Source organism: Narcine bancroftii, chromosome 9 (assembly GCF_036971445.1).
Source record: "Narcine bancroftii isolate sNarBan1 chromosome 9, sNarBan1.hap1, whole genome shotgun sequence".
Taxonomy (NCBI): domain Eukaryota; kingdom Metazoa; phylum Chordata; class Chondrichthyes; order Torpediniformes; family Narcinidae; genus Narcine; species Narcine bancroftii.
Genome location: NC_091477.1, coordinates 21,172,560 through 21,197,558, shown reverse-complemented (window position 1 = coordinate 21,197,558; position 24,999 = coordinate 21,172,560). Strand labels below are relative to the sequence as shown.

The 24,999-nt window shown below is 39.0% G+C and overlaps 1 protein-coding gene across 44 annotated transcripts in view; it reads left to right on the top strand.

Annotated features, from left to right (window-relative positions):
* The window catches only part of LOC138743264 (follistatin-related protein 5-like), a 795,256-nt gene that overhangs the window by 382,182 nt on the left and 388,075 nt on the right, over nucleotides 1–24,999 (top strand). For all 44 annotated transcript variants that reach the window (XM_069898295.1, XM_069898291.1, XM_069898292.1 and 41 more), the window contains one exon: nucleotides 10,420–10,444. In XM_069898295.1, the coding sequence (XP_069754396.1) occupies nucleotides 10,420–10,444 (25 nt within the window). The remainder of the gene's footprint in view (nucleotides 1–10,419; nucleotides 10,445–24,999) is intronic.

The window sequence follows — 24,999 nt, the reverse complement described above, 5'->3', positions numbered from 1 at the left end:
GGTGGGTGTGTGTGGTAGGCAGAGGGAACACCCAGGGGAGGGTTCGGTGTCAGGAGCTCGGGTGTAGAACCGTCTGGAAAAATAGCCCAATTGTTATCCAAAGAGAATGAGTATTATGTGCTTGGTCCTATCTGGGCTCATGTTGTTGAAAATTATCCAGTTGTTTTCAAGGTTTCCATGAACTTAATTGAAGGATGGAGACAACAGGCTTTTCCGGACACATCAAAAGCAGATTTTCTCCTTTCCTAGGGAAAGAAGAAAATAAAACTTTGGGTGTTGGAATTTGAAATACAAACTGAAATGCTGGAAGAATCAGCCAGTCGAGCAACATCTGTGGAAACAGAAGCTAGTTGGTGTTTTGAGTCAATGATTGTCCCTCAGAACTGGGGAAACAATTGAGGGGTTACAGTTTTCATCTACCACTTTGCGAGGATGCAGGCATAGGAAATGCAGCCATTTGGAGATGAATTAAGGCAGATCAGGAGATGAGTATCAACATTGCACTTAAAGAAAAATAAATAAAATGGGGTTAGTTTCCCTGGTACTTGCCTTCCACCCAACGAACCACTGTATTAAGCTTTGCATTTTCTGCTCACTCCAACATGATCACACCACTCATATGCTCCCCTCTCCCCTTGTTTATTTCACAGGGATCATCCATTTTGTATCCTGCTTGTCTGCTCTTCAGTCCCCATTCTCCACTCCCTGCCCAAAGGCAGCTTCCCATACAAGCAAAGGAGATGAAACATCTGTTCATTCACCTCTTTCCTTGCCATCATCCAGTGCCCACCATGCCAAGTGAAGCAGCGACTACTTTGTTAAATCAGGTGTACCACATGTGGTTTTTACAATGAGGCCTTTACATTGGAGAAACCAAATGCAGATTGAGTGATCATTTTGTAATTTATTTTCTTCTCTGGAATATGATGTATGCACTTAATTTAATTTAGAGATACAGCACAGTTAAAGGCTATTACAGCCCATGAGCCTGTGCCCAATGATTCCTTTGTTAAGCTACTAAAGTTTTGATCATGGAAAGAAACTGGAGCACTTGGAGGAAGCTGGCAGTTCCATCTAGGAGGTGTCAGGAAGTTTGGAATTCCTCAATGCTGGGTTTTTTTTCTGATTGCACCCTGCCAGCAAACTCCTCATGGACTCCAGAGGCAAACGTCCCAGGACTGTGACTGTACAAGTATTTCATAAATGAACCATTGGAGACCATTCCAACAGTTCACTCCTAGCTTCACTCTAATCTCTCTCTCATCTGTTGTTTGTCCCAGAACACTTCACAGAACAATTTTTATTTTCACAAGGCTTGCAATAAAAGACTGTCAATCCTAGACCACTATAGGTTTCAAATCTAAAACTGATAGATTTTTTTTGGCATTGTGACTCCAGAAATATTAAAAGCAGGGATGTGAAATTGAACTACAGATTACCATTATCTGATTAAATGTTGGAAGCAAGTGTAGGGGCTGAAGGGCATTTTGTCCTGATTCTTTGACTGAATATGTTCCTCATTGCTAATGCAACAGACACACTGCAGAACTGTTTATGACTTACTGCAAATGGTATCATGAGGTCGGTTAGAAATATAAATATTAAAATACTTGAACTTTTGACTTCAATTCACCAAAATGAAAGGGGAAAGCTGCCATCTATAAGGGTAGCAGTAATGTACTGCAATGTCTCTGTTATGTCAGCAGAAATTAAAAATGTACATCGGAACTGAGACCATGACAACAGAGATGTCCCAATGTTAACTACTCTTAATATTATGCAAGGGTCTAGAACTATTACTACTAGGCTTGTCTAAAATAGATAATGCACCCAAACCTACTCAAGGTTGTTATTACAAAGGCATCCAGGGGTCCTACCATATAGGAACAGGTCTTTCAGTCCATGTGTCTATATCAAACATGATGTCCAAATGAAACAAAAATTTGCATATGTTTAGAAAAGTTTTCTTCAGCTACATGATGGGGTGAGTTCAACTCAGTATAATATTGAGATTCTGCACTGATATTTATTTGCAAACTCTGACAAGGGATGCGGGGGTAAAACACAGGATTCTGTTGACCCTATGGTTAAATCAAAAAACACACAAATGCTGGAGAAACTCAGCAGGTCAAACAGTGCCTTTATGTAGCAAAGGTAAAGATACATCACCAATGTTTTGGGATGAGCCCTTCATCAAGGTGTGGGGGAACATGAGAAATGTCCGAACAAAATGGGGGGGGTTGATGAGGGTGGGAGATGATAGATGGAGGGGGGCGGGAACCGCAGGAAATGGGGGGGTGGTGAGAACCGCAGGAAATGGGGGGGGTGATGAGGGTGGGATATGATAGATGGAGGAGGGTGGGAACCGCAGGAAATGGGGGGGAGAGAAAAAGGAAGTAGGAACTGGAATAATTAGTTAAAGGTGGGGGGAGGGGGGGAAAAAAGGCAAGCTGATTAGTGGAATGCAGTGAACTCAATGTTCATGCCCTGGAGTTGGAGAGTGCCCAGACGAAAAATGAGGTGTTGTTCCTCCAATGTGCGGGGTGGTCAGGGTGGGGTAGTGTGAAAGGCCATTGACAGACATGAGCTTGAGACTGACTCGGAATTGAAATGGTTGCCTATGGGGAGGTCACTTTGCAGCTAGCATTAGCAAGTGTTTAACTTCATACACTTCTCCCGTTAATATTCCAGATTTAAGCTAATTCCCATTCTGTTTTTGTTTGGCACTTCATTTCATTACTTTATATAAGGAATTATGTAATTCAAGTGTTTTATCATCTGACTGCACATATATAATGCAACAAAACAGCATTTCCCTGGACCACGATGGACATACATACCCACACAATACACAGTTCATAATAATTTATATATATACATAAAGACATAATTTAAAATAAATAGATTTAAATACTTTGGGATGATTTATTTCCTAGCCTGGCATTTCTGGTTTTGATGATCTGATCATAGTTGTTAAGACACTGTGTACTGGATGGAAAGTTCTTCTAGAATTCTTAGCGCCCTATATAAGCAATGCCTCCAGGAAATGCCACCCTTTGAGGAAAGGGTGACCCAAGTGATCTTCTCTGCCCTTTTGATGATTCTCTGTATTGAATCCTGGTCCAATGCTTTGCAGTTCCCAAAACTCAATGATGTAACCAGATAGGGCACACTCAAATGTGCTCCTGTAAAATGTTGTCAAGGTGGAGCCAGCAGGCCTTGCTTTGCTTTCTGGACTAATAAGGTGGTATTGTGGCTCCAGGATATGGTGCCCTTTGTGCATTCCAAGGAACCTCAAGATTCAATTTATTGTCATAGTAATAAAACAGCGTCATATTACATCAAATTTCTCTTTGCCTGCTGCAAGGCAGACAGATTCGCCACCGGAAGGAACTGCCTAAGTGCCTCTTACAGGCTTGCAGTCAGAGAGAAGCAAAGAGAGTCCCCCCAGAGTACCCAAGTGTCTATAGTTTCACCCCCAGTGCTTCTGCAGCCACAGAGTCCAGTCCAAATCATTGGTGACCTGAGCTCCAGATCTGAACATCCAACACGGTCAGGACCCTCCAGTGCTCTTGGCATGTCCTTGCATCCCGATACCAGATTCTCCAGCCAGTTTGAGCCAGTCTCCCGCAGTCCGCAGCCCAGCATGGATCTCCAGCTTTCACGGGTTCCTCACCTCGAGTCGCCAGCAGCCCGTTGCATGGGCTGGTTCACTGCTGTGGTTGACATCCCCGTGGGTCGTCTCCTCCGCTTCTCCCCCTCAGACGGGTTGTGATCTTCCCGTCCTCTGGTGCCCTGCTCCAATCCTCCACTTCCTCGAAGTCTACAACCCCTTGTGGCTGATGCTGATAAATAGGCGCCGCCATCTTGGGCACAGACCCACAGTCGTGGGATTTCAATTAAAACCACTGTTGGCTCCCTCAACGGGCTGTTCAAAGCCAAAGGAGCGGCATCTCCACTCCCTCACCCTCCACGGGACCACACCAGCCACAGCAGTTCTGGCAGCATGACCATCTTCAGACAATCTTTGTTCTCTCCAGGAAGGTCCCATTGATGTGTAATCGAGAAGGACTGACCTTCATCCTCCTGAAGTCCACAATTATCTCCTTTGTCTTGTCCACATTGAGACCTGGTTGTTGCACCATTTTATGAGCCTTCCAACTTCTTCGGCAAACTTGATGATTCTGTTTGAACTGAACCTGGAAGTCCAAATGTGGGTCATCAGCGTGAACAGGAGCAGCCTGAGAACATAGCCCTGAGGTGCATCAATGCTCAACATGATGGAACTTGAGATTATGTGAGGATTTTCTCATCTGGAACGCGGCTGGTATCACTTAACTGCTGTGTGAAAACAGTTGGTTTTATTTCCAAATTCAGGTGCTTTGCTTGAGTAGGTCTGTGATTCAGCATGTAATCAGTGTCTTGCTTGAGAAGGTCATGGCATCTTGAATAATAAGCTTTCAGAAATTGTTTCATAGATGCTGGAGGCATAAATCTCAGCTAAAGTAATCTGGTCTAACTGATATAATCTGTGAGTCTGGATAGTACGTCAGACATGTATTGGAGGTGTTGGCTTTGCTGAACTCATCGCACAAATGCCACTTGGTGGCACAGTCACCAGGAGTCAAAGGATCAAGGATTCACGCCCCTTTGCCCTGAATTGACATAGTGGTTGAGAAAGCACTCATTCAGTACTGAGGAAGCTCCACATTATCATAGATGGCAGTTTTTAGATAACTTGTCTGTCCTTTCGGATCAGACATAATTTAATTACTTTAATTCATACAGTACTTTTAACATTGTAGAAAGAGGCAAATCACTGTAGAGGTATAAGCCATCTCTGCATTATAAATGGCCTCCCATTATATTATTAAATTGAAAAAACAAGTGTATGTACACTTCCTCTGATTGGTAGAACTAGTTTCAAATTTTAAAATCTAAATGTTAAATGTTTTACATTTAAAAAAAATTAGACATACAGCTCGATAACAGGACTCTCCAGCCCACGAGCTCATGCTGCCCAATTACACCCAATTAACCTCCAACTGAAGGGTTGGAGGACACTGGAGTGTCCAGAGTAAACCCACGCAGTAATGGGGAGAACATACAAACTCCTTACAGAAAGCTCGAGATTCCGATCGCTGGTGCTATAACAGTATTGCATTAATCACTGAACTAACATGCCGTACCCGACATTAATTGTGGTGCCCCATCTCAACTTTTCTCTTTCACTTGTAACAATTTTACTTTGTTAGTCTTTAGTATGGATTTGATGCCATTCATCCCAATACTGAGGGGTTTGTTTGGTCAGCATATCGTGTTGTTTTTGTGTTTTTTTTTCTGGTTAACTGACAAAATTGACTCATGGACATCTGTAAAAATGGAACCCATTTATTACCCAGGGATGGCCGGTACTTTATTTAACAAGATTTCAAACCAAACTACATAATTAATTATTTGGACAGCTGATCGTAAGAATTGACTTAGAGGTACAACAAGAATTTTAAACTTGAAGTGTTGCTGTAATGGGAATTGAGCACAAAGGTGAACGGGACTAGGTATAAGGCTTCTGATATTTGGACGTTCAAGTTGGTGGAGGATGGCAGCTAGTGTGGCGAGGACCTCAATAATCCCAAGTACAGAGAGTGCATGGGTGAGTATTTCAACAGTAGGCAGGGTGAGATGGAGATGGATAATGTTATGAAGGTGATATCAGAGGGTGCTGTTGATGTAGTTGTCCACCTCTGAGTCAAATAAGCTGTCAAAGTGAGAGCTGTCTGGATCAGTCTCTGTCAATGAGGATTTTGTGTAAGGAACTAGAAGCTTAATGTTTAGTCTTCCTATTATTTAACTGGAAGAAACTTTCGCTCATTGAATACTGGATGCCAGGCAAGAACTCGTATACGAGGTAAGGCAGTGGAGATGTGCTGATGAGGCGAACTAGATATGTCCAATTGATATGAAACTCAGTGCTGCATTTTTAGAAAACATTTGCAAGGGACAGAATGTAGAAAGAAAATGAGGACTCCAGTGGTAAAGGTACAGGAGCAAAAAGAGAAGGCATGATACGTGATTCTCTGGATATGACAGGACAGATGAAAAAAAGGAATAGGGCAAATGAGCTCCAGTCTCATTAGTTAATGGAGAAAAATATAAGGATAATGTCGTCAACTAGATGAAAGGCTAAGGGAAGGTCATTCTCAAATAATTAATTTATAATTAAATAATTAGATGGTTATCAAATTATTAATTTTGAGACCATCATAAAGGATATTTGAAATGCTGTACAGTCTCTATTTGGGAAAAGGCAGATGATTTCATTTGACGTGCTGGCCAAAATTTATCCATCAAGCAGCATTAAGAAAATTAGATTTATCTTTGTTTTGATAAGTGCTAGTGGTTTCAAGTGGAACTGACGGCAGTTCCCTGTTAGCAAGTCTGGGATGTTTTTACACGTGCCAAGTGAAACACAGAAATTCCAAACTTGACATTTTTGTTCTTTTGAGGAATTACAAAAGAAATTTGGTGTTAGTGGAAATTCTGCACTATCAGGTTAAGATCATTTGTAAAACAAATATGTGGTCGCCAAATGACTTTATTGCCCGAAACTAGTTTTGAGAAATATGTACTTTCAATACCAGAAAAGGGTTATATATCTGATTTGTATTGTATTTTACAAGAAAATGAAAGTAAGAAAGATTGGGATAAAGATAAGTTGAAATGGGAAAAAGATTTAGGTTCTACAATAGCTGAAGAAGCTTGGATGGAAATTTGTCAAAACAGTATTCGGAAATTGATTAATGCTAGATTAGCAATGATTAATTATAATTTTATACATCAATTATATTTAACACCAGAAAAATTTAAAAAAATTGGTCTTAGTAAGTCAGACTGTTGTTTTTGTTGTGACCAGACAGCTAGTACTTTTTTACATCCTGTCTGGTCCTGTGACCGTTTGCAACAGTTTTGGAAAGGTATTCAATCTATATTTAATAGATTATATAATATTTGTGTTGTTTTAGATCCTGATATATTTTTATTAGGGAATATGCAATCATTAATTGATTTAGGATTAAATGATTATCAGATTTCTTTTATTTATTTAGCTTTAGCAGTGGCCAAGAAATGTATAGCGTCTACTTGGAAAGATAGAAATATACTAACTTTGGATAGGTGGTATTTAGAGATGAAGTCTTGTTTAATTATGGAAAGGATATCTTTTTCAATTCAAGATAAGATGTCTTTTTATAAGTTGAAGTGGACTCCATTTGTTAAGTATATGCAATTAAGTTTGATTTATGTATGTTCCTAGATGTGATATTTTAGATCTGATAAATCTTTTTTTTAATAATTTTTATTTGTCATATTTTTCTTTTTCTTTGTGAGTGCTTTTTTAATACATAATATTATTAATTTTACTAATTCTTCACTCTTTATTTTGGGGGAGGGGAAGGGTGGGTTTTTTTTATATAGATTTTTTTTAGTTCTTGTATATGTAGGGGGGTGGTTGAATTAAGTTAGGTTATTAATGTTGTATTGTAATTATATTATTTTATTTTATATCTTTTCTTTAAATGTAATTTTTCTTTTTATTCCTGTGATAAAATCTTTAAATAAAGTTTAAAAAAAAAAGAAATTCCAAACTTACTGCATGGAATTAGCCAATCATGCCACACACAACCTCCAGCATCCAGCAAATTCACTTACCTGTCATCTACCAATCTCTATAGGTGCCGGATACCAGGGGTTTGACTGTACATGGGTTCTTAGTACTTGGGATGTCCCCTAGAATTAAAGCATTTATGGAATCAGTGTGAAAAGTAATAATTGAAGTATTGTTATGCTTGGAAATCACTGCAAATTGCTGACCTGCCCTTCAATTATAGTAACATTGCTCAACAGTGATTGCTGGCCATTGAGTTTATTACTATAGAGAAATATGGTGAAAAAGTGTGCATCTAATCAGAGAGGAGAAATTAGCCACATCCATTAAACAAAACAAAACGTGCTTGATGTTTTGCCAATATTAGGTATATGCCATTACTTAATCAATTAATCAGTTTGAAGTTTTACCATGCACAATTTGGCTACTGCAATTCCTTACAATTAGAACTATAAAAACACTGATAGTGTAGCGCGTCGAATGACTCAAAGACTTGTAGATTCAAACCAAGGCTTTTATTACCAAAAGACTGAAGTGTAGTACATCAAGGTCGACCAGTCCAGATTGACCTGGATCTGGTTAGGTGCAGCACCTTATGACCTGGCCAATAGATGTGGCTACGGCTCTCAGCCAATCAAGAGCACTATATACAAATATATACAGAGGTGATAGGATCCCATACTATCACAGATAGTACTTTAAGATGGTGTTGTAGTGATGCTATACAAGTACAGGTCCTTCATATTCCTTTGGTTCTAAGATTATATTGATATATAATGACAATATCAATAAGGTAACATGATTAAACAGAAAAGCTAAAAATGTTCAGTAAAATGCAGATGGCACAAAAAATTGGTGGTGTCAGTCATGAGGAGGGTAATCCTATGGAACGGAAAGATAATTGGATGAGGCAATGGCAAATGGAATTTAATCCTGGTAAGTGTGGGATGGTGGTATTTGGTGAGGAGGTTTGGCAAATACGTATGCAATGAAAGGTTGGATCCTGGGAGTATTGAGGAATAAAGGACCTTTGATGGGCATTCAAATAAAATTGAAGGTGGTATCATGATAAAATGGCATACTTGATGTTTGCTGTGATTGGTTGGGTGATGGAATATAAGAGCAGAAAGATCTTGATGGGAAGTGATGCAAAGAGCAATAAAAATTGAAAATGCTAGGAATATTAAACAGGTCAGGCTGTGCCTGGGGAGAGTAAGACAAAGATAACATATCAAATGGTTAATCTTGGCATAGATGTTGCCTGACCTGAGTGTTTCAAGAATTTTCTGTTTTTAATTTGGATTTACAGCAGCGGTGGTACTTAGCTTTTGAATCAAAGAATAACAATCCCTCCTTGAGTTCTGATGTTAGTGATAATCAAGCTTCAGGTTTGGACTAAATTATTCTTGTAATACATTGGATATAATGTGTAGTGTTATTCTGTAAAACATTTGGTTGGACCACAGCTGGAATATCATGTGCAATTCTGGTCACTACACTAAGGGAAGGATTTGATTTCACTGCAGAAGATGAAGAAGAGATTCACCAGAATATTTCCAGGAATGGAATGTTGCATTTATGAAGAGACTTGATAGATGTTTTTGTTTTGTTTGTTTTCCCCACAGTTGTGGGGGGGGTGGTAGGTGGGGGAGAGTCATGCTGATAGAAGTGTAGACAATTCTGAGAGGCAGAGGAGTCTAATGCCAGAGGGTGTAGGTTTAAGGTGATATGAGGAAGACTTATTTTCACTTGAAAGGTGGTTGCATTTTGGTCCAAATTGTTTGAAAATATGCAGATGGTACAAATAATGGTGGTGTCATTAGTGAGGAGAAATATGGTGGAGCCAGGTACTCTAAGAACATTTATGAAGTATCTTGATGAACATTTGAATCACTACAAAGCATTGATGGTGAATGGTATTAATATAGATAGATTGTTGAATGTTGACATGATCATGGTGGGCAAAGAAACCTGTTTCTATGCTGTACAAGTCTAAAATGCTCAGCAAGTCAGACAGTTTCTGTAAGGAACTGTAAATGTAAATGAGCATTTTATCTGAAACTACATTAATATGCAATTAGCTGTCTTTGTATGACCTAATGATTGGTTATCCCATTTTACTTTGTTACTAATTTGATTGCTCATCAATTTTTTCAAAGCTAAGCGAAGCTTAAAAAGAAGTATAAATGGTATTTTGAGGTTCTACCTTTATCTTAAAGAACAATTGATTGAAACTGATGACACCTGAGGCTTGACCCTTGGCTAAAACAAGTTTTGAAGAAGATGAATTAACTATAGTTGGATCAAATCAGATTGGCGTTGAAGATCTTGTAACTGAATCTTATAATGTTAATTCAAACAAATTTGAAGATATTATACTTTTACTGTATTTGAAAAATTAGAGGATGGTAAGTGATGCAAGTGCAATAACAATGAAAATTCAAAATGCTAGAAATGTTAAACAGGTCAGGCATTGCCTGTGGATTGGAAGATAAAGATGACATATTAAATAGTTAATCTCTACAGTTCTATAAACATGTATATTTCAAGCATTTTCTGTTTTTAATTCAGATTTCCAGAAACTGCAACACTTAATCAGAGAAAAAAAAATTCCCCCCTTGAGTTCTAATGCTAGTGGTGACCAAGTTACAGTTTTTGATTAAATTATTTTGTAATACATTGGATATAGTATGTGATGCAGTTATATCATTGCTAGTATAATCACTTAAACATGTTTTTTTCTTTTCTTGCTGCAGAGCGATCCTTTAATGAAGAAAAGAGGTGAGTGAATATTGTTTTGATTATAATGTGAATATACAGCATACGAACTTCAGCCAGAGAACTAGGGCAGGAGTGTGGGGCAAATAATATTGTTGTGTGAGATGTAATTTTGAAGTTAGGAGAAAATTCACTTTTAATAATGTGAAGGGTGATCTACTTTCAACATAATGACCATTTCAATATCACTTGGACAACATAGATTTTTCTTCCTGAACAATATTTGGTGTATATTATGGATTTTTGACTGCTGATCTCGAAAATCACTTTAAAATGTTCTTATTGCATACCACTTTTTAAAGATACAACCTATTTTTGTGATGTATTGTCATGTTTTAACTCTACTTCAACCAGACAAAACCATGAAGCGCAGCGTGTCATTGAAAATTCATTTTTTGTATTCGCACTTGGACTCTTTCCCCGCTGATCTTAGATTATGGATTATAATCATGACCTTCATATGTTAATCCCATCAGTCATCACAGTTGACAACCTGAGGTCATAGTTTGGCAACCAATACTTTTAGGATCCAGTGACCATTATGTCAAGGATTAAGCATTCCAGTAATGTCATTCTTGTTTATGCACTAAATATCGGATTTTCTGTTAGTGATGTCATTTGTAATGATTTCACCAATGTCAACTCCTGATGTGATTTGCAGCCTAAACTATGCAATTTAGTCATGGCTGCATATTTGTTAGATTCAGCTTCTTAGAAACTGTTGCAGCATTTCACTCTCTTATATTGTCTGTTCATGGGGTCTGAAGGCCATAAATCAACCCCAAGCGAACAATGTGAATAGCTATGCTGTGTGTATATGTCAGCCCCATTCTTGATTTTTGCTCCCATTCTCAGATTTCCAAACAAAACAACAAAGTTGCTGAACATTAATATAAAATGCTAGTGTCTTGAGAAAAATAGAACATAATTTATGGAGGAAAAAAAAGTTAACTTATTATATTTCAAACCAGTTACACAGCTTCATCAAGGGATGTTTTGACCATAGTTAATAATTCCTGTGGCTATCCACCATCAATTTAATTGGAGATAGATATAAACATTTGGGGCCATTTTTGGGGCATATAAACATTTTGGGTGTTGCCTCTAAGAGATTCCCAGTCTATGCATTTTCTAACATCTATTTAAGATATTTTAAATACGCTTACTCTTGAAATAAAACCATAAAAGTACTTCAGTGAGGCCAGATATATTTTTCAGAGCTTCACAGCCACCTACAACAGAATATCAAATGCCAGATAAAGGAAGAGAAGATCATTGATTTCAGGGCTGAAACAACAAATAAAATTACCAGTAAACAGTGAGCAAAATATCATTAAATGAAGGGCATTTGGCAGAAAGAGTTATCGTTTTTCTCAAAGTTCAACAAAAGTTGTCAATTATTTAAGCAAGTCAAATGAATCTTAACTTTGTTTCTTTATGGGGTTCCTTTCTTAATTACTTTAAAAATTTGTAAGTTTAACTAGTTTTTCTTTTTTCTTTTTTCTTATTATTAGTAGTGGACTGTTTGTGTTAAGCCAGTCGCCTCCGAAGGGAGGGGATTGATATTTAGATAATTAGTATAGTTTTTTTAAATATTTGTATTGCATAAGATTTGTTAATACTTTATTGTCATCTACCTATGTAACATTCATTGATAAAACCAATGAAAAATATTTAAAATGAAGCAAGTCAAATGTTGGGGTATAGAAATAGATTGGATTTTGTATTCAGAACTTCAAATTTACCCCATTTCTCAATATGACAAAATATGTTATGCATCAATAATTATTGACACTTGCATAATATTGAAAAGGTGGAAGATTCTGACCCCAACAAGCTTCACTTTTTAAAGGCTGTGAATAATACAAACTATTTATTGCTCTTCCCAATCTATTTAATCTTCTCTTGATTAAATATGTTGATTGGTATATATTCCTGTTGCTAACAGATGAATGTCCAGAATATTTACCTTCCAATATATATTGTGTTGTTTATCTTTCTTTTTCATGTTATTTGTACAGCCCCAGATTTTCAAAGAACATTACATCTAAACTTGTTTAAATCTTAAGATAAAGTAAACCAAGAGGTGGCCAAACCTTTTTGGCTGTGGGCTACATACAGAAAAATATAAGGAGTCACAGGCCAAATAATATTAAGCCCAGCAGTTTTCAACCAGTTATACTGCAAGAAAAATACTTGTAGTTCAGAAAATCCTGTGTCATTGAAAATGCATTTTCTATCAAGCTAACTATATGACACTCCAGAATAGTTTAACTGTTGACGTTACAGAATTTTAATGATGTGCTGACATATTACAGTAGACATTTCTATATCTGCTGCTCTTAAATGTAATTTTATCAATACAATAAAATTCTCATTCAAAAAGCAGTGCAAAATAAAAACAAGAGAAAGGAGCAAGAAAGGGACAATGCAGTCTCCAACATTCCTTCACAACTCTCAAGTAAAAACTTCATGTCCACCTTATTGATTATGATACAATGTGTAAATCTATAGATAGGCTAGTAAATCACTAGCAAGATTCCTTGCAAATCACTTCCCCTTGACATCTGTGGAAAAACTATTCATTTTCCCACCATTTTTCAAAATTTCTGAAATTTTCGACACTCCCTTGCTATTTTACATCTTTTCAGTTCCAACGTGTTTAATCGACTGAAGTAAGCATTTTTTAATTAAGGTAAATGTTTTTTTTTTATAAACTAAGGTCAATGTTTTCATCGACGAAATACAATGCATTGGTTAGTCTAGTAGTCATTCAAAATGGCAGCAACATCTAGTGTTGAAATGAGGAATTGCAATTTATTGTTAGAGACTATGTTCTAAAAGGCCATAATCTATTTCATTTTAAAAATTTACCCTGGGCCACTTAAAAATGGGCTATGGGCAACAGTTGGTCCGGGGGCCATCGTTTGGCCATCCCTGAAGTTAACCTTTGTCAAATAGATCATATTTTATAAATTATACCACAAGGGTTGCTGCTTCCCTAGAGTCATTAGGGCGGGATGGTGGAACAGCACTGAGTCTCTGTTCCCTGCTCTCCTGGGTCTGTAGCAGAGACAGCATTGCCATTAAAGCAGCTCCAATCTGGCATCAAACATCTGCCAATCTCTTCTGCGGCCATCCTAGAGGTGGACTATTTGAATCCGATGGCTACTAACACTGGCAGAATTGCAGGATGAATATCCATGAAAACTTTAATAAGAATATAAAGCATGACATTTGTGCTTTTATTTACAAACCATATTAATATGTTGGTAAGGGAATTCAACTGTGACAGATTATATTTAATATATCTAATCAGACTTTTGTGATACTTGTCTGGGTTCTCAGTGTCCTAATGTGTTTGCATTCTGCATGTGCAAGCATCAGGATATAATGAAAGTGCATTATAATGGTGAAAAATATATCTATTATAAAATGCATTCTAAGTCTGATTTGGTTAATCACTGCAAATATGCCTGCCTTCATTGCTTGACTCCAAACATAATTGTGATCAATAATAATGCAGGCAGGCTTATTTTAGTGGAAATAAAGAGATAACAGATGATATTTGTACATTTTCATCAGAATTGCCAGATAGAAATCACCAGCAAAATGGTCTCTGGTTCATGACCCCTGCTGGTATCTCAGATGAGACCTATTAGTGCAACATGATCATGGGCATATCTGCTCTGTATCATTCCTTTATTCATTGAATTAACTTATTTTTATCAACAAGTGCTAGAGCGTGCTTACGAATGCGATTAGTTAACATGAATCAGATAAGCTTCAAACAAATGAAATTTTAAACTTTAGTGTTTAGATGCAGACTTTGGTTTGGATCTTACTGTCTTCTTCTTCCTTTTCTTCTTTGGCTTGGCTTCGCGGACGAAGATTTATGGAGGGGTAAAGTCCACGTCAACTGCAGGCTCGTTTGTGGCTGACAAGTCCGATGCGGGACAGGCAGACACGGTTGCAGCGGTTGCAAGGGAAAATTGGTGGGTTGGGGTTGGGTGTTGGGTTTTTCCTCCTTTGTCTTTTGACAGTGAGGTGGGCTCTGCGGTCTTCTTCAAAGGAGGTTGCTGCCCGCCGAACTGTGAGGCGCCAAGATGCACGGTTTGAGGCGTTATCAGCCCACTGGCGGTGGTCAATGTGGGAGGCACCAAGAGCTTTCTTTAGGCAGTCCTTGTACCTCTTCTTTGGTGCACCTCTGTCTCGGTGGCCAGTGGAGAGCTTGCCATAGAACACGATCTTGGGAAGGCGATGGTCCTCCATTCTGGAGACGTGACCTACCCAGCGCAGTTTGATCGTCAGCAGCGTGGATTCGATGCTGTCGGCCTCTGCCATCTCGAGTACTTCGATGTTGGAGATGAAGTTGCTCCAATGAATGTTGAGGATGGAGCGGAGACAACACTGGTGGAAGCGTTCTAGGAGCCGTAGGTGATGCTGGTAAAGGACCCGTGATTCGGATACGAACAGGAGTGTGGGTATGACAACGGCTCTGTATACGCTAATCTTTGTGAGGTTTTTCAGTTGGTTGTTTTTCCAAACTCTTTTGTGTAGTCTTCCAAAGGCACTATTTGCCTTGGCGAGTCTGTTGTCTATCTCGTTGTCGATCCTTGCATCCGATGAAATGGTGCAGCCGAGATAGGTAAACTGGTTGACCGTTTTGAGTTTTGTGTGCCCGATGGAGATGTGGGGGGGCTGGTAGGCATGGTGGGGAGCTGGCTGATGGAGGACCTCAGTTTTCTTCAGGCTGACTTCCAGGCCAAACATTTTGGCAGTTTCCGCAAAACAGGACGTCAAGCGCTAAAGAGCTGGCTCTAAATGGGCAACTAAAGCGGCATCGTATAATGCACAAAAAAGCTGAAATTTGTGGATCATTTTTTTAATGTTAAATTTGTGGGGTCAACTATTACATGGATACTACGTTAGACAGGCTGAAATTCAGACTAGAATCCAAACTATCATATCAGTAGCCAGTTCAAATGATCTTTCAACAAATAAAGAACAAAAATTACAATGGATTAAAGTAATAATATAGTCTGTGCATCAAACACACACCCTACCACAGAGAAGGTCATGACCAGGGTATCGCATCGGGAGTTCCAAGTGTCAGCCGGTTGGGTAGGTGGCTGGGTTGAGGCCTGAGTTTGCGACTAAGAAGCTGGGAGGCAGTCGGGGCAGAGGTGAGAGACTAGGGTTGACTTTTACAAGAGAGGTATAGACAAAAACCAGTTTGTTGGCCAAAAATACGGGGCTGACTTTTACATGAGATTGACTTTTGCACGAGTGTATATGGTACAAAATAGTGAATAGACAGGAAAAACTTAAGGCATGCATTTATTATTTTATCCATTTTGCAATTGTCAATCCCAGCAAGCACACATATCTAACATCTGGGTGGTTTCATACTAAAGCAGGGCATCAACCCTTCCATAGAATCCTTGGGGTGGGGACAGCACTAGTCCAGGGGAGGAGGGGGGGTGGTGGTGATGGTGGCAACGACAATAGACCCTTACCGGGGGTGTTGTTGTGGCAGCACTAGATCGGGATGAGGGAGTGATGGTGGTGATCTCGGACTGAAGTGGGGTGTGGGACAATGCTAGACCTGGCCGGGGGTGGCGGGGGGATGTGGTGGCAATACAGGACCTGGCAAATACAGCATGGCAGCTACCAAGGCCAGCTCTTTTCTGTACTATTTTCTGTAGACGCACCCCTGCTTTCGACCACAAAAGTTCAAACAAACCCCCTCCCCTGCCCCAACACCTTCCACCGCTATTTATTGACCCCCCTTTTTTGCCTCTGGTATTTATGACCCCTTGTACTGTCCCAGCGACCACTTTGGAGACCCCTATAGTCAAACATGATTTTGTAATTGTGGAACGCGTCGAAAGAATCAAAGGCTTGTTGATCCAAACCAAGGCTTTTATTAATTGGAAGACTGGAGTGTATCACATGTAGTTCGACCAGTGCAGAATGACCTGGTCTGGCTAGGAGCAACCCTTTAGGACCTACCAGTAGATGTGGCTACACTCTCAGCCAATCACAGTCATCCTACACTACAATCTGTACATATACACATTGGTGATAGAATCTGTACGATCACAGTAGTTTTCTCCTCTTGTGCTCCAATTTCCAACAATCCTTTGCAAGTCTCATTTTGTCCATTTAGTGCCAGCATTCAGGGAAAATAGTATTTATGTTCAGAAAATTCTGGAAACATCTAAGCAGACAGGCAGCATCTGTGGGTAAGCAAAAGCTAACCTACAGGTCAGGGACCCTTCATCAGAACTAGGAACCACAGGCAGATAGGTATGTATCTCCAAATTTAATCAGTGTAAGGGAAGATGATAAAGAGACCAGACTTGATCTTTATGCATGCTGGGTTCATAATGTGAGTTAATGAGACAATGATAATGAAATAACTCTGACTCTAAATTAGTTCTAATAGCCATTCAAGAACTGTTGTGGCGAATGTCCAACATTGTGAACAAAATACTTAACCTTAAGAGGAGATAGGCAGAATGGAATGGGAACATTGCTTGCTATGAATAGGATAAAGACAGTACTCCAGAATGATAATAGCTCAGACAATCAAGAAGTAGAATAAATTAGAAAATAGCAGGAGGCAGAACAATGTGGTGGGAGTTGACTACAGGCCTTCAAATAATACCAGTGATGTAGAGAATAGCTTAAGTCAGGAAATTCTATAATGAGGCATTTCAATCTACAAAAAGATTGAGCAAACTATATTAATAGTTGGCTGAAGGAGTACACGGGGAAAAAAAAAGAATGAGGCAATGTGTTATTATTTATGTACTGCAGTGAAATAAAGGATTAATAATTGGTAAGTATGCCTTTATGAAAGAGTGATCAGAATGAGTTAGAATGTATTTAAAAGTGAAAGTGCTTCAGTTCAATTTGAATCTGGGGTTCTTAAATTGAAGCAAAAGAAACTATGAAGGTATGAAGTAGCAGTTGGCTTTAGTAGATTATAAACTCCATTAAAAGATGTGACAGTAAACAAGCAAGAGTTAAATTTTAAATAATTAATGCAAGGTTTACATTTTATATATCCTTGCATCTCGAAAACAACAATTCAGACATACGGCTGCTCTTCCTGGACTAAAACTTGGCCTTCAACACCATTATTCCCTCAGTTCTGGACAAGCAAGAAGCAACAAACTCTAGGCCCCAGTATCTCCCTCTGGAACTGGATCCTTGACTATCTCATTGGAAAACCACAAGTCAGTACAAATTGGAAACAACTTCTCCTGCTCACTGAAAACCTGAGCATTACTGATATACTCTTTGGCCAGGTTCCAGCTACAGGAGCAAGAGGGGGCAAATCTGGCCAAGCCAGCCTTTATTGGGAAATCTGGGGAGGAGCCAAAGGAGGGTTTGGGGAAGGTCACATAGGTTCAGACTGGCCAGTCTATGCCTTTCACCACAGTTTGAATGCCTTGTCACATTTCTTTACACCTTGATGGAGGGTACAAGCCCGAAACGTTGGTTATCTTTGCTATATAAAGTACATAATTTGACCAGCTGGGTTTCTCCAGTATTGTGTTTTTACTTCAACCACAGCATCTGCAGCCTTTCATGTTTTACAAAAGTTTCTACGGTTGTGTGAAAGGAGAAGATGAACAAAAGTTAAAATGGATCCTTTGCTGACTGAGATGGAAGAAATTGTACTGGGAAGAATAAAGCAAGAGAGATGTATGCTTTATTAATTAATAGAAGAAGGTGGATGAAAAAGTGGAGAACAACTGATCCAGAGTGATTGGAAAAACTGAAAAATTAACATGTATTAAAAAAAAACTGAAACATTTATGAGATTGGAAACTGTTGAATCCCCAGGATCTGATGACTTGCATCTCTAAAGGAATTGTAATGGAGGCCCTGGATGATCTGAAAATCCTTGTTTAAACTTCCTTCCATTCTAGCACAGTTCCCATAGATTAGAAGGCAGTTACACACTTTAATACAGGAGGGAGAGAAAAATAGGGAACATCAATAGTCAAGAGAATATTGTGAAGGAAATGGTAACAGAGCAAATGGAGTTGTCATGGATTTATGAAGGAGAAATTATGTTCAACAAATGTTTTTTTTTAAAATTGAGATTGTAAATAACAGAATAGATAAAGGGAGTTAGTGGAATTAGTATATTTGCCTCATAAAATGCCACACAAGGTCAGAAAATAAAATTGCAGCACAAGGGACTGGGAGTACCATTCTGGAGTAGAACAAGGATTAGTTATTGGAGAGGAAGAAAAGAGTAGGAATTTTTTTTGGATTGGGAGACTATAATGAGTGGAGTGACACAAAATAAAATGCTGGGGCCCCAGCTGATTATAATTCATATTACTGATTGAGATGATGAAACCAAGCTGCATGTCTGTTTGTAATATGAAGCGGATGGAGAGAGCATGTCTAATATCCCTTTGAAGCTTAGTCCATGGGTGAGGATGTGACAGATGGAATATGATGTGGAAATGTGAAAGTTCATCCACTTTAGTAGATAAAGTAGAGGCACAGTTTATTTTTAATTGGTGAAAGTTTGAAAGTTATTGATGTTCAGAAGTACCTGAGTAAATCACTGCAGGTTAACTTCCAGGTACTGTAAGCAACTAGGAGAATAAATGATGAATTGGCCTTGATTGTAAGAATGTTTGAACACAAGAGTAAAGAAAGTTGAGGATAAAGTACTTCCACTCTGGTGTCATAGGTACTGATGTGGTTAATGGTGCCAATATGGGGAAAAATGTACTCTTCCATAAGTGGAGCAGGTGATGGCTAGGGGGTGCATTGTAAGATGATGTGCTCCTTCCACTGCTTACACATGGCCTTTCTGTAGTTCCTGATCAAGGCCTTGCATTTCAGTCTTGAAATGCCTGCTGCAACTAGTCCAGATTTCAGAAAAATGTAGGATAGCAGCCATCACTGTTGCCTTGGTGAATTATGTGATCCTCATTTCGAAATTGCCTTTTTCTCACTTGACCAAAAAATGTGCCTGGGGAAATGAAGTTTGTTGTAAATTTCATCACAGAAAGCTTGCTCCCAAGATATAGGGTGTAGCTCACATTTTCCAGGGCTTGCCATGAACCTTTATTGTTGAAATGCAGCATGGAAGGAAAGCACATCTACTTGTATGGGTCAATGAAAGTGTTGATAATGGCTGAAGCTTGGTTTCTGCAAATGTGCATACATAAGCGTCATCTGTATCCTATTATCTAATGATATTGGGTCACTTAGATCCTGGAGAGCAATCTGCAAAGTGTCCTACCATTTACTGTACACTTACAGTTCATTTGACCTTTCCAAAATGCAAAACCTTGCACTTGTCTGGATTAAATTCAATCTAATATACTTCTCTGCCCCCATCTCCAACTGATCTAGATCTTGCTCTATCTTTTGACAAACTCTTCACTATCCACAATCTACCAGTTTTCTTATCTACGAACTTGCTAATCAGACCACCTATATGATTTGTCCAAATAATTTGTATATCTCACAAATACCAGATGTCTCAGCACTGATCCCTACAAAACAGGACAGCAGTGAGAGCTGCACACCACTCTCTGACTTCTATGGTCAGGCCAATATTGAATCTATTCTACCAAATAATTGCGAGTCCCATGTGTGTTCATCTTCTGGGTTAGCCTACCATGAAGGACTTTGTCAAATACCATAAAGGATTGTGATTAGAAGAAATCTCTCACTTTTAATTTTGTGAAACTTTTGTGTTGTGTACTCAAGAGGCCTGTGTAATCTCAACCTCTGATTGTATTACCAGATGGGAATTGATTGATTTTTGATATCAAGGTAAATGGGATTAAGGCAGGAAGGTGGCAAGAAATCAAAGGTTAGACATGGTCTTATGAATGGTGGTGACCTACTTCCGTGGGATAGACAAGTGGCTGGAGTTGTTGAAATCGGGGGAAAATAATGGGCTGCTGGAAGAACTCAGTGGTTAAGGAGCATCTGTGGAGGCAAAGGGATGGTTTGTGTTTCAGGTCGAGACTCTGCATTAAGACCATTCCTTTGTCTCCACAGATGTTGCCTGACTCATTGGATTCCTCCAGAAGCTCATTTTACACTTGTTTAAATGTCTAATATTTGTATGGTTTAGATCAGAGGCTTTCAAACAGCTCCCCTAAACTCACAAACCACCTTAAGTAATTCCTTACCAATCTCAGAGCACTTATGGCATAAGGAATATGTAAGATGGAATATGAGTTTGGGGCAGTTTGAAAGCAACTGGTTTAGATCTTTCGAACTTGTATTTTATATTTGCCCTGGATGAGTCTCTATCCCTTTGTGACTGTTTTGTCTATTATGGATAATATAAGGCAACCGTTATAGGCCATGAATTCCATAGTACTGGCAATTCTCCTCCGTTGCCTCTAAATCTTCCCAATCCTCCATGAATGGAATTTTCATCACCTGTTATCATTATGTTTTAAATTATTAAACAAATGTATAAATTTAAAAAAGAACAATAAAATATAAAACATCAAATAACGCATTTAATGGTAGAAAAGCTCACATATGATCTCAGACAATCTTAAAGACTGCTCATATAAAAATCAAGCTTTTGCCTTATAAACAAATATTCTGTGCAAAGCTTACCACTCTGTAAGTTGGTTAAAATTGAGCATCTCTGATTTATCGGCACCTTCAGTCGTGCCTCTATTTCACTCTTTATGCAACGTGAAATGTTGCCAAGACTCTATAGAAATTCAGAACTGCAGGCTGGATTGAAAAGAAAATATAATCATGTCTATAACTAAGCCAATCACAAATATGTATGGAATTGAAAACCACGTTTTGAACTTCTAACTTGAGAGACAACAACAATCAGCTTTTCAACATTTGCAGCAAAATAGGTTTTCAACTTCATGTGAATTTTTAAAATCTCTTCCATTTGGTTTGATTTAAAAGGAGTTATAAATAAAAGATGAAACTACAATAAATTTGTCATGCACCTAGCCTATCACACACCACCAGTTGCCCATATCTATTTGTGCACATGCTGGTATTGGCTTCATTTTGAAAGGATAATTTTATGGACCTGTGACACAACGAGCCCATGCTTTCATGTGGCATCTTTTAGACAGGAACATGTCTTTGAGCATAAAATAAAGTTTGGCTCGAGCCACGTGAGTGAACAAATGACTAGAGAAAGATGTAAATACTGGTGCATCTTGAAAGAGATGTGGGTGGTGAGATGGCAAGAGAATTGAAGAACACAGAACAAATCATGACTCGATCCACTAAAGGTATTGTGGTTGCCAGCTATAACAGTTTTGCTAGATGCAAGTGAGTGTATTTAGAGATAGTTGATACAGTTAGAGGCTAGAATCTAGGAGTATTATTATTCATTCTTCATGGCTATCCTTCAAGGTAAAAGATGATGGCCTGAAAATGGGATGAAGAGCTTTACTGAAGGAACAGATTGGTTTGCCTGCATTCCTCTATGGTTCAAGGGACCACTAAAATCTCTGCACAGGAATCGACAAGAAATTGAACACCCAAGAGACTGGCTTTGAGGAAAAGATGGCGGCCAAAAGTTACCTCTACTACCAGGTCTGGTTGTTTCTGGCTGGCGTTTGCAAGGTGGTTGATAAGACCAGGCAGCAGCATCAAATCTCTGATGCTTCCAACAAATATGTCATCTGTTGCCTCTACCATGTCCTCGACCACAATTCCAACCAAGTTCATGGAAGGAATTCCGTTGCGTGCATAGTCAGTGCTGCTATTTTCTACTCCATCTATTATCTTTGATTGAAAAGGTGCTGGCCCTTCACAAGGTGCAGTAAGCAGTTGCTCCTGTTGACTAGGGAAAGAAACCGATCCTTCTATCTTCAATGTGGAGATGGTGTACATAAAGAACTCAGCATGATCTGCCAACTGATCGAGGGTAGACTTTGGAAACACACTCACCAAATACTCTTGAACATGACAAGGTAAACATCGAAGGGACCTCTGTTTCCAAAAATCACCTTTGATAGAGTCTGTTCCAGCTAGCCTGTGCCACCTCCTCAACATCAATGACAGTTGCCTATCACCTAGGCTGTCACCAGCTAGTAATTGGGCCATACGAGTCTCCCTAGATGGCTGAATATACCACAGAATATCTGCCTTAAGCATGTTGTATGGGAGATTACCATCCTTCACTTCACAGGCAATCTGCTCTGGAAGACGCTCCATAGGTAAATCGTATTTTGCCCTCTGACTCATCAAACTGAGGGCTGAGGAGCACACTTCAAGTATCATGAACCATGCTAGTGCATTATCAATAAAAAGAGGGGGGGTCATCTTCAGTTTTACCTCCCCAACTGCTCTTTTATCCATTTTAAATTAGAAGGTACAGTGAACTCTAGGGATCACCACAGCTTCCAAACACGTAAAGAATACACTCACTCATTTCTATAAGCACACCATGAAGTCAACTTTCTTTTAATTCACTAGACACAACATTGCCACCTTCAAATCCCCCAAAACCACCCAGCCCAACTCCTCTGACCTTCTCACTGCCACACTGATGATCCTGACACACTCCTTCTCCCCCTCCTGCATCTGAGATCCATCACCTGTCTACTGACACTTAACACACCTGTGCATATATGCTATTAATCCTGCCCGTCAAATCATCAGCGCTGACCGGCACCACTCCCGACGAAGGTAAGAATGTGACCGAGACAAAAGGCAAGTTTGTTGAATCTGGTGTCATGAGTCCATGATTTAATAATTTGGTGTGATTTGCATAAATTCATCACATTAAATGAGATGAATTTTCATTTTCGACTGTCATTTTCAAGATACACATGGTTCGGGTGGATGAATCACTTTTGGGGCTAGCTACGATATAGACTGAGGTCTCAAAAAGTAAGGAACAATTGAAAGTTCATATTTTCTGCAAGACCATCATTGGTCAACTAGTTATTTAAATATCATTCTGAGATATAAAGTATACTATCTGTGTCTTTTATTTCACATGTACTTTCCACTGATCAAAATATTTGAGTTGTAAAATGTGCACATTGTGCGAATCTCTGTAATTACCCCTTTGCTTTGCCAATACACTCTTTTTATCCCTTTGAACTGTCAGTTCTACAAATTAAATTCTGTCTCTGTCAGCAAGTCATTACGCATTCAGTGAAACAGGTAAAGAAGTGGAGTATTGTGAGCAGAGGTCTTCTCTAGATCTGCCCTTGGAAGTAAAACTCTGTTCGACTCACTTCACCGACGTGTGTCCATCGAGAATACTGGAAGACTTGATCTTCTCCTGATTCTTCGCAAGTTGCTCATTCCGATTTTTGTGATAACTGACACCAACTATATGATGGATAATTTACTACTCAGAAACCAAGAACATCTTCCAAAGCTGCTTAAAAATGTCTTTGGATCAGAATCATAGGCCATCCTCTAAATTTGGGGAATAACTTTGTGCTAAAGGAATAATGAAAGAAAAGGTGCAATTGATGCATATCCTCATAGACCAACAATATAACTAGCACTTTTGTTTTCTTAAAGCAGTCTGTAAACTTACAGCGTTTTTTCTTATTTTCTTTGTCCTGTTCACCATTTGCATTGGTTTTCTGCTTGAATATAGGAGGAGATATCGGTTCACTTGCAATTTCAAAACGACTTGCTTTTGTAAAAAGGTTATGAAATCTGGATGTAGTGGAAGCATTATTCTCACCCACAGTGGCAATATTTGATGATGTCTGTCAATCTTTTCCGAAGATTGCAGTTGTGTGTTTTACTCCTTTATCAGCATGTGATCAGATCGTCATTCATTGCTCATGATTTCCATCCAGTCATCGGATTTTTCAGAAACATTTGCTGAACTCTTTTGGAAGAAGTTGCTGTGTTTCAGTCATGTTCAGTTTCCACCCCTCTTGAACTTGACTGTCTTCTGCATAAATATTCAATTCCTCCCCAGCCATCAATTCATTCTGTGAAATAGAGTTGTCAAAGGATATAAGCCTAGACATTTCTTTTCTGCATTTTATTAGTGCTCAAACTGTTTTGTATATCACACCAACATTATTTTGAAAAGTTCCAACAAGTAACTGTTTACAATGTGAGGTTAGCTGAACAATGTTCTTGGGTTTCATTGTGTAACACGATAATATCAATTTTAACAGTTCCATTGATCTATGGCAAGACCTTGCAACTGGCATTACTCAACCCTGCCAATGTGATGTCAGGGGCCAGCCCTTAAAGAAACACGGGTGAGATAAAAGCAGCAGATTTCCATTTATTGAGTGTGCTGCTACCTCAAAATGGATATGGGAGGGGAAGATGGGGAAAGGGCAGGCTCCTCCCCAAGGCTGGGAAGGACTTGGACAAGTTGGCAGAGGATTCTGCCTGTAGGAGGAATATTATTTGTGCAAAGTTGTCATGTAATTCCTCCTGAACTACTCATAGGCCCTTCTGCCCGCTCATGTCTCTGAGATGTGATACCACATATGTACTTGTTATTTGGAGAAGACTGTTGTGGTAGAAAGATCATGTTCCTGCTTTTGTGGGCTGAGGGAATAGGAGTT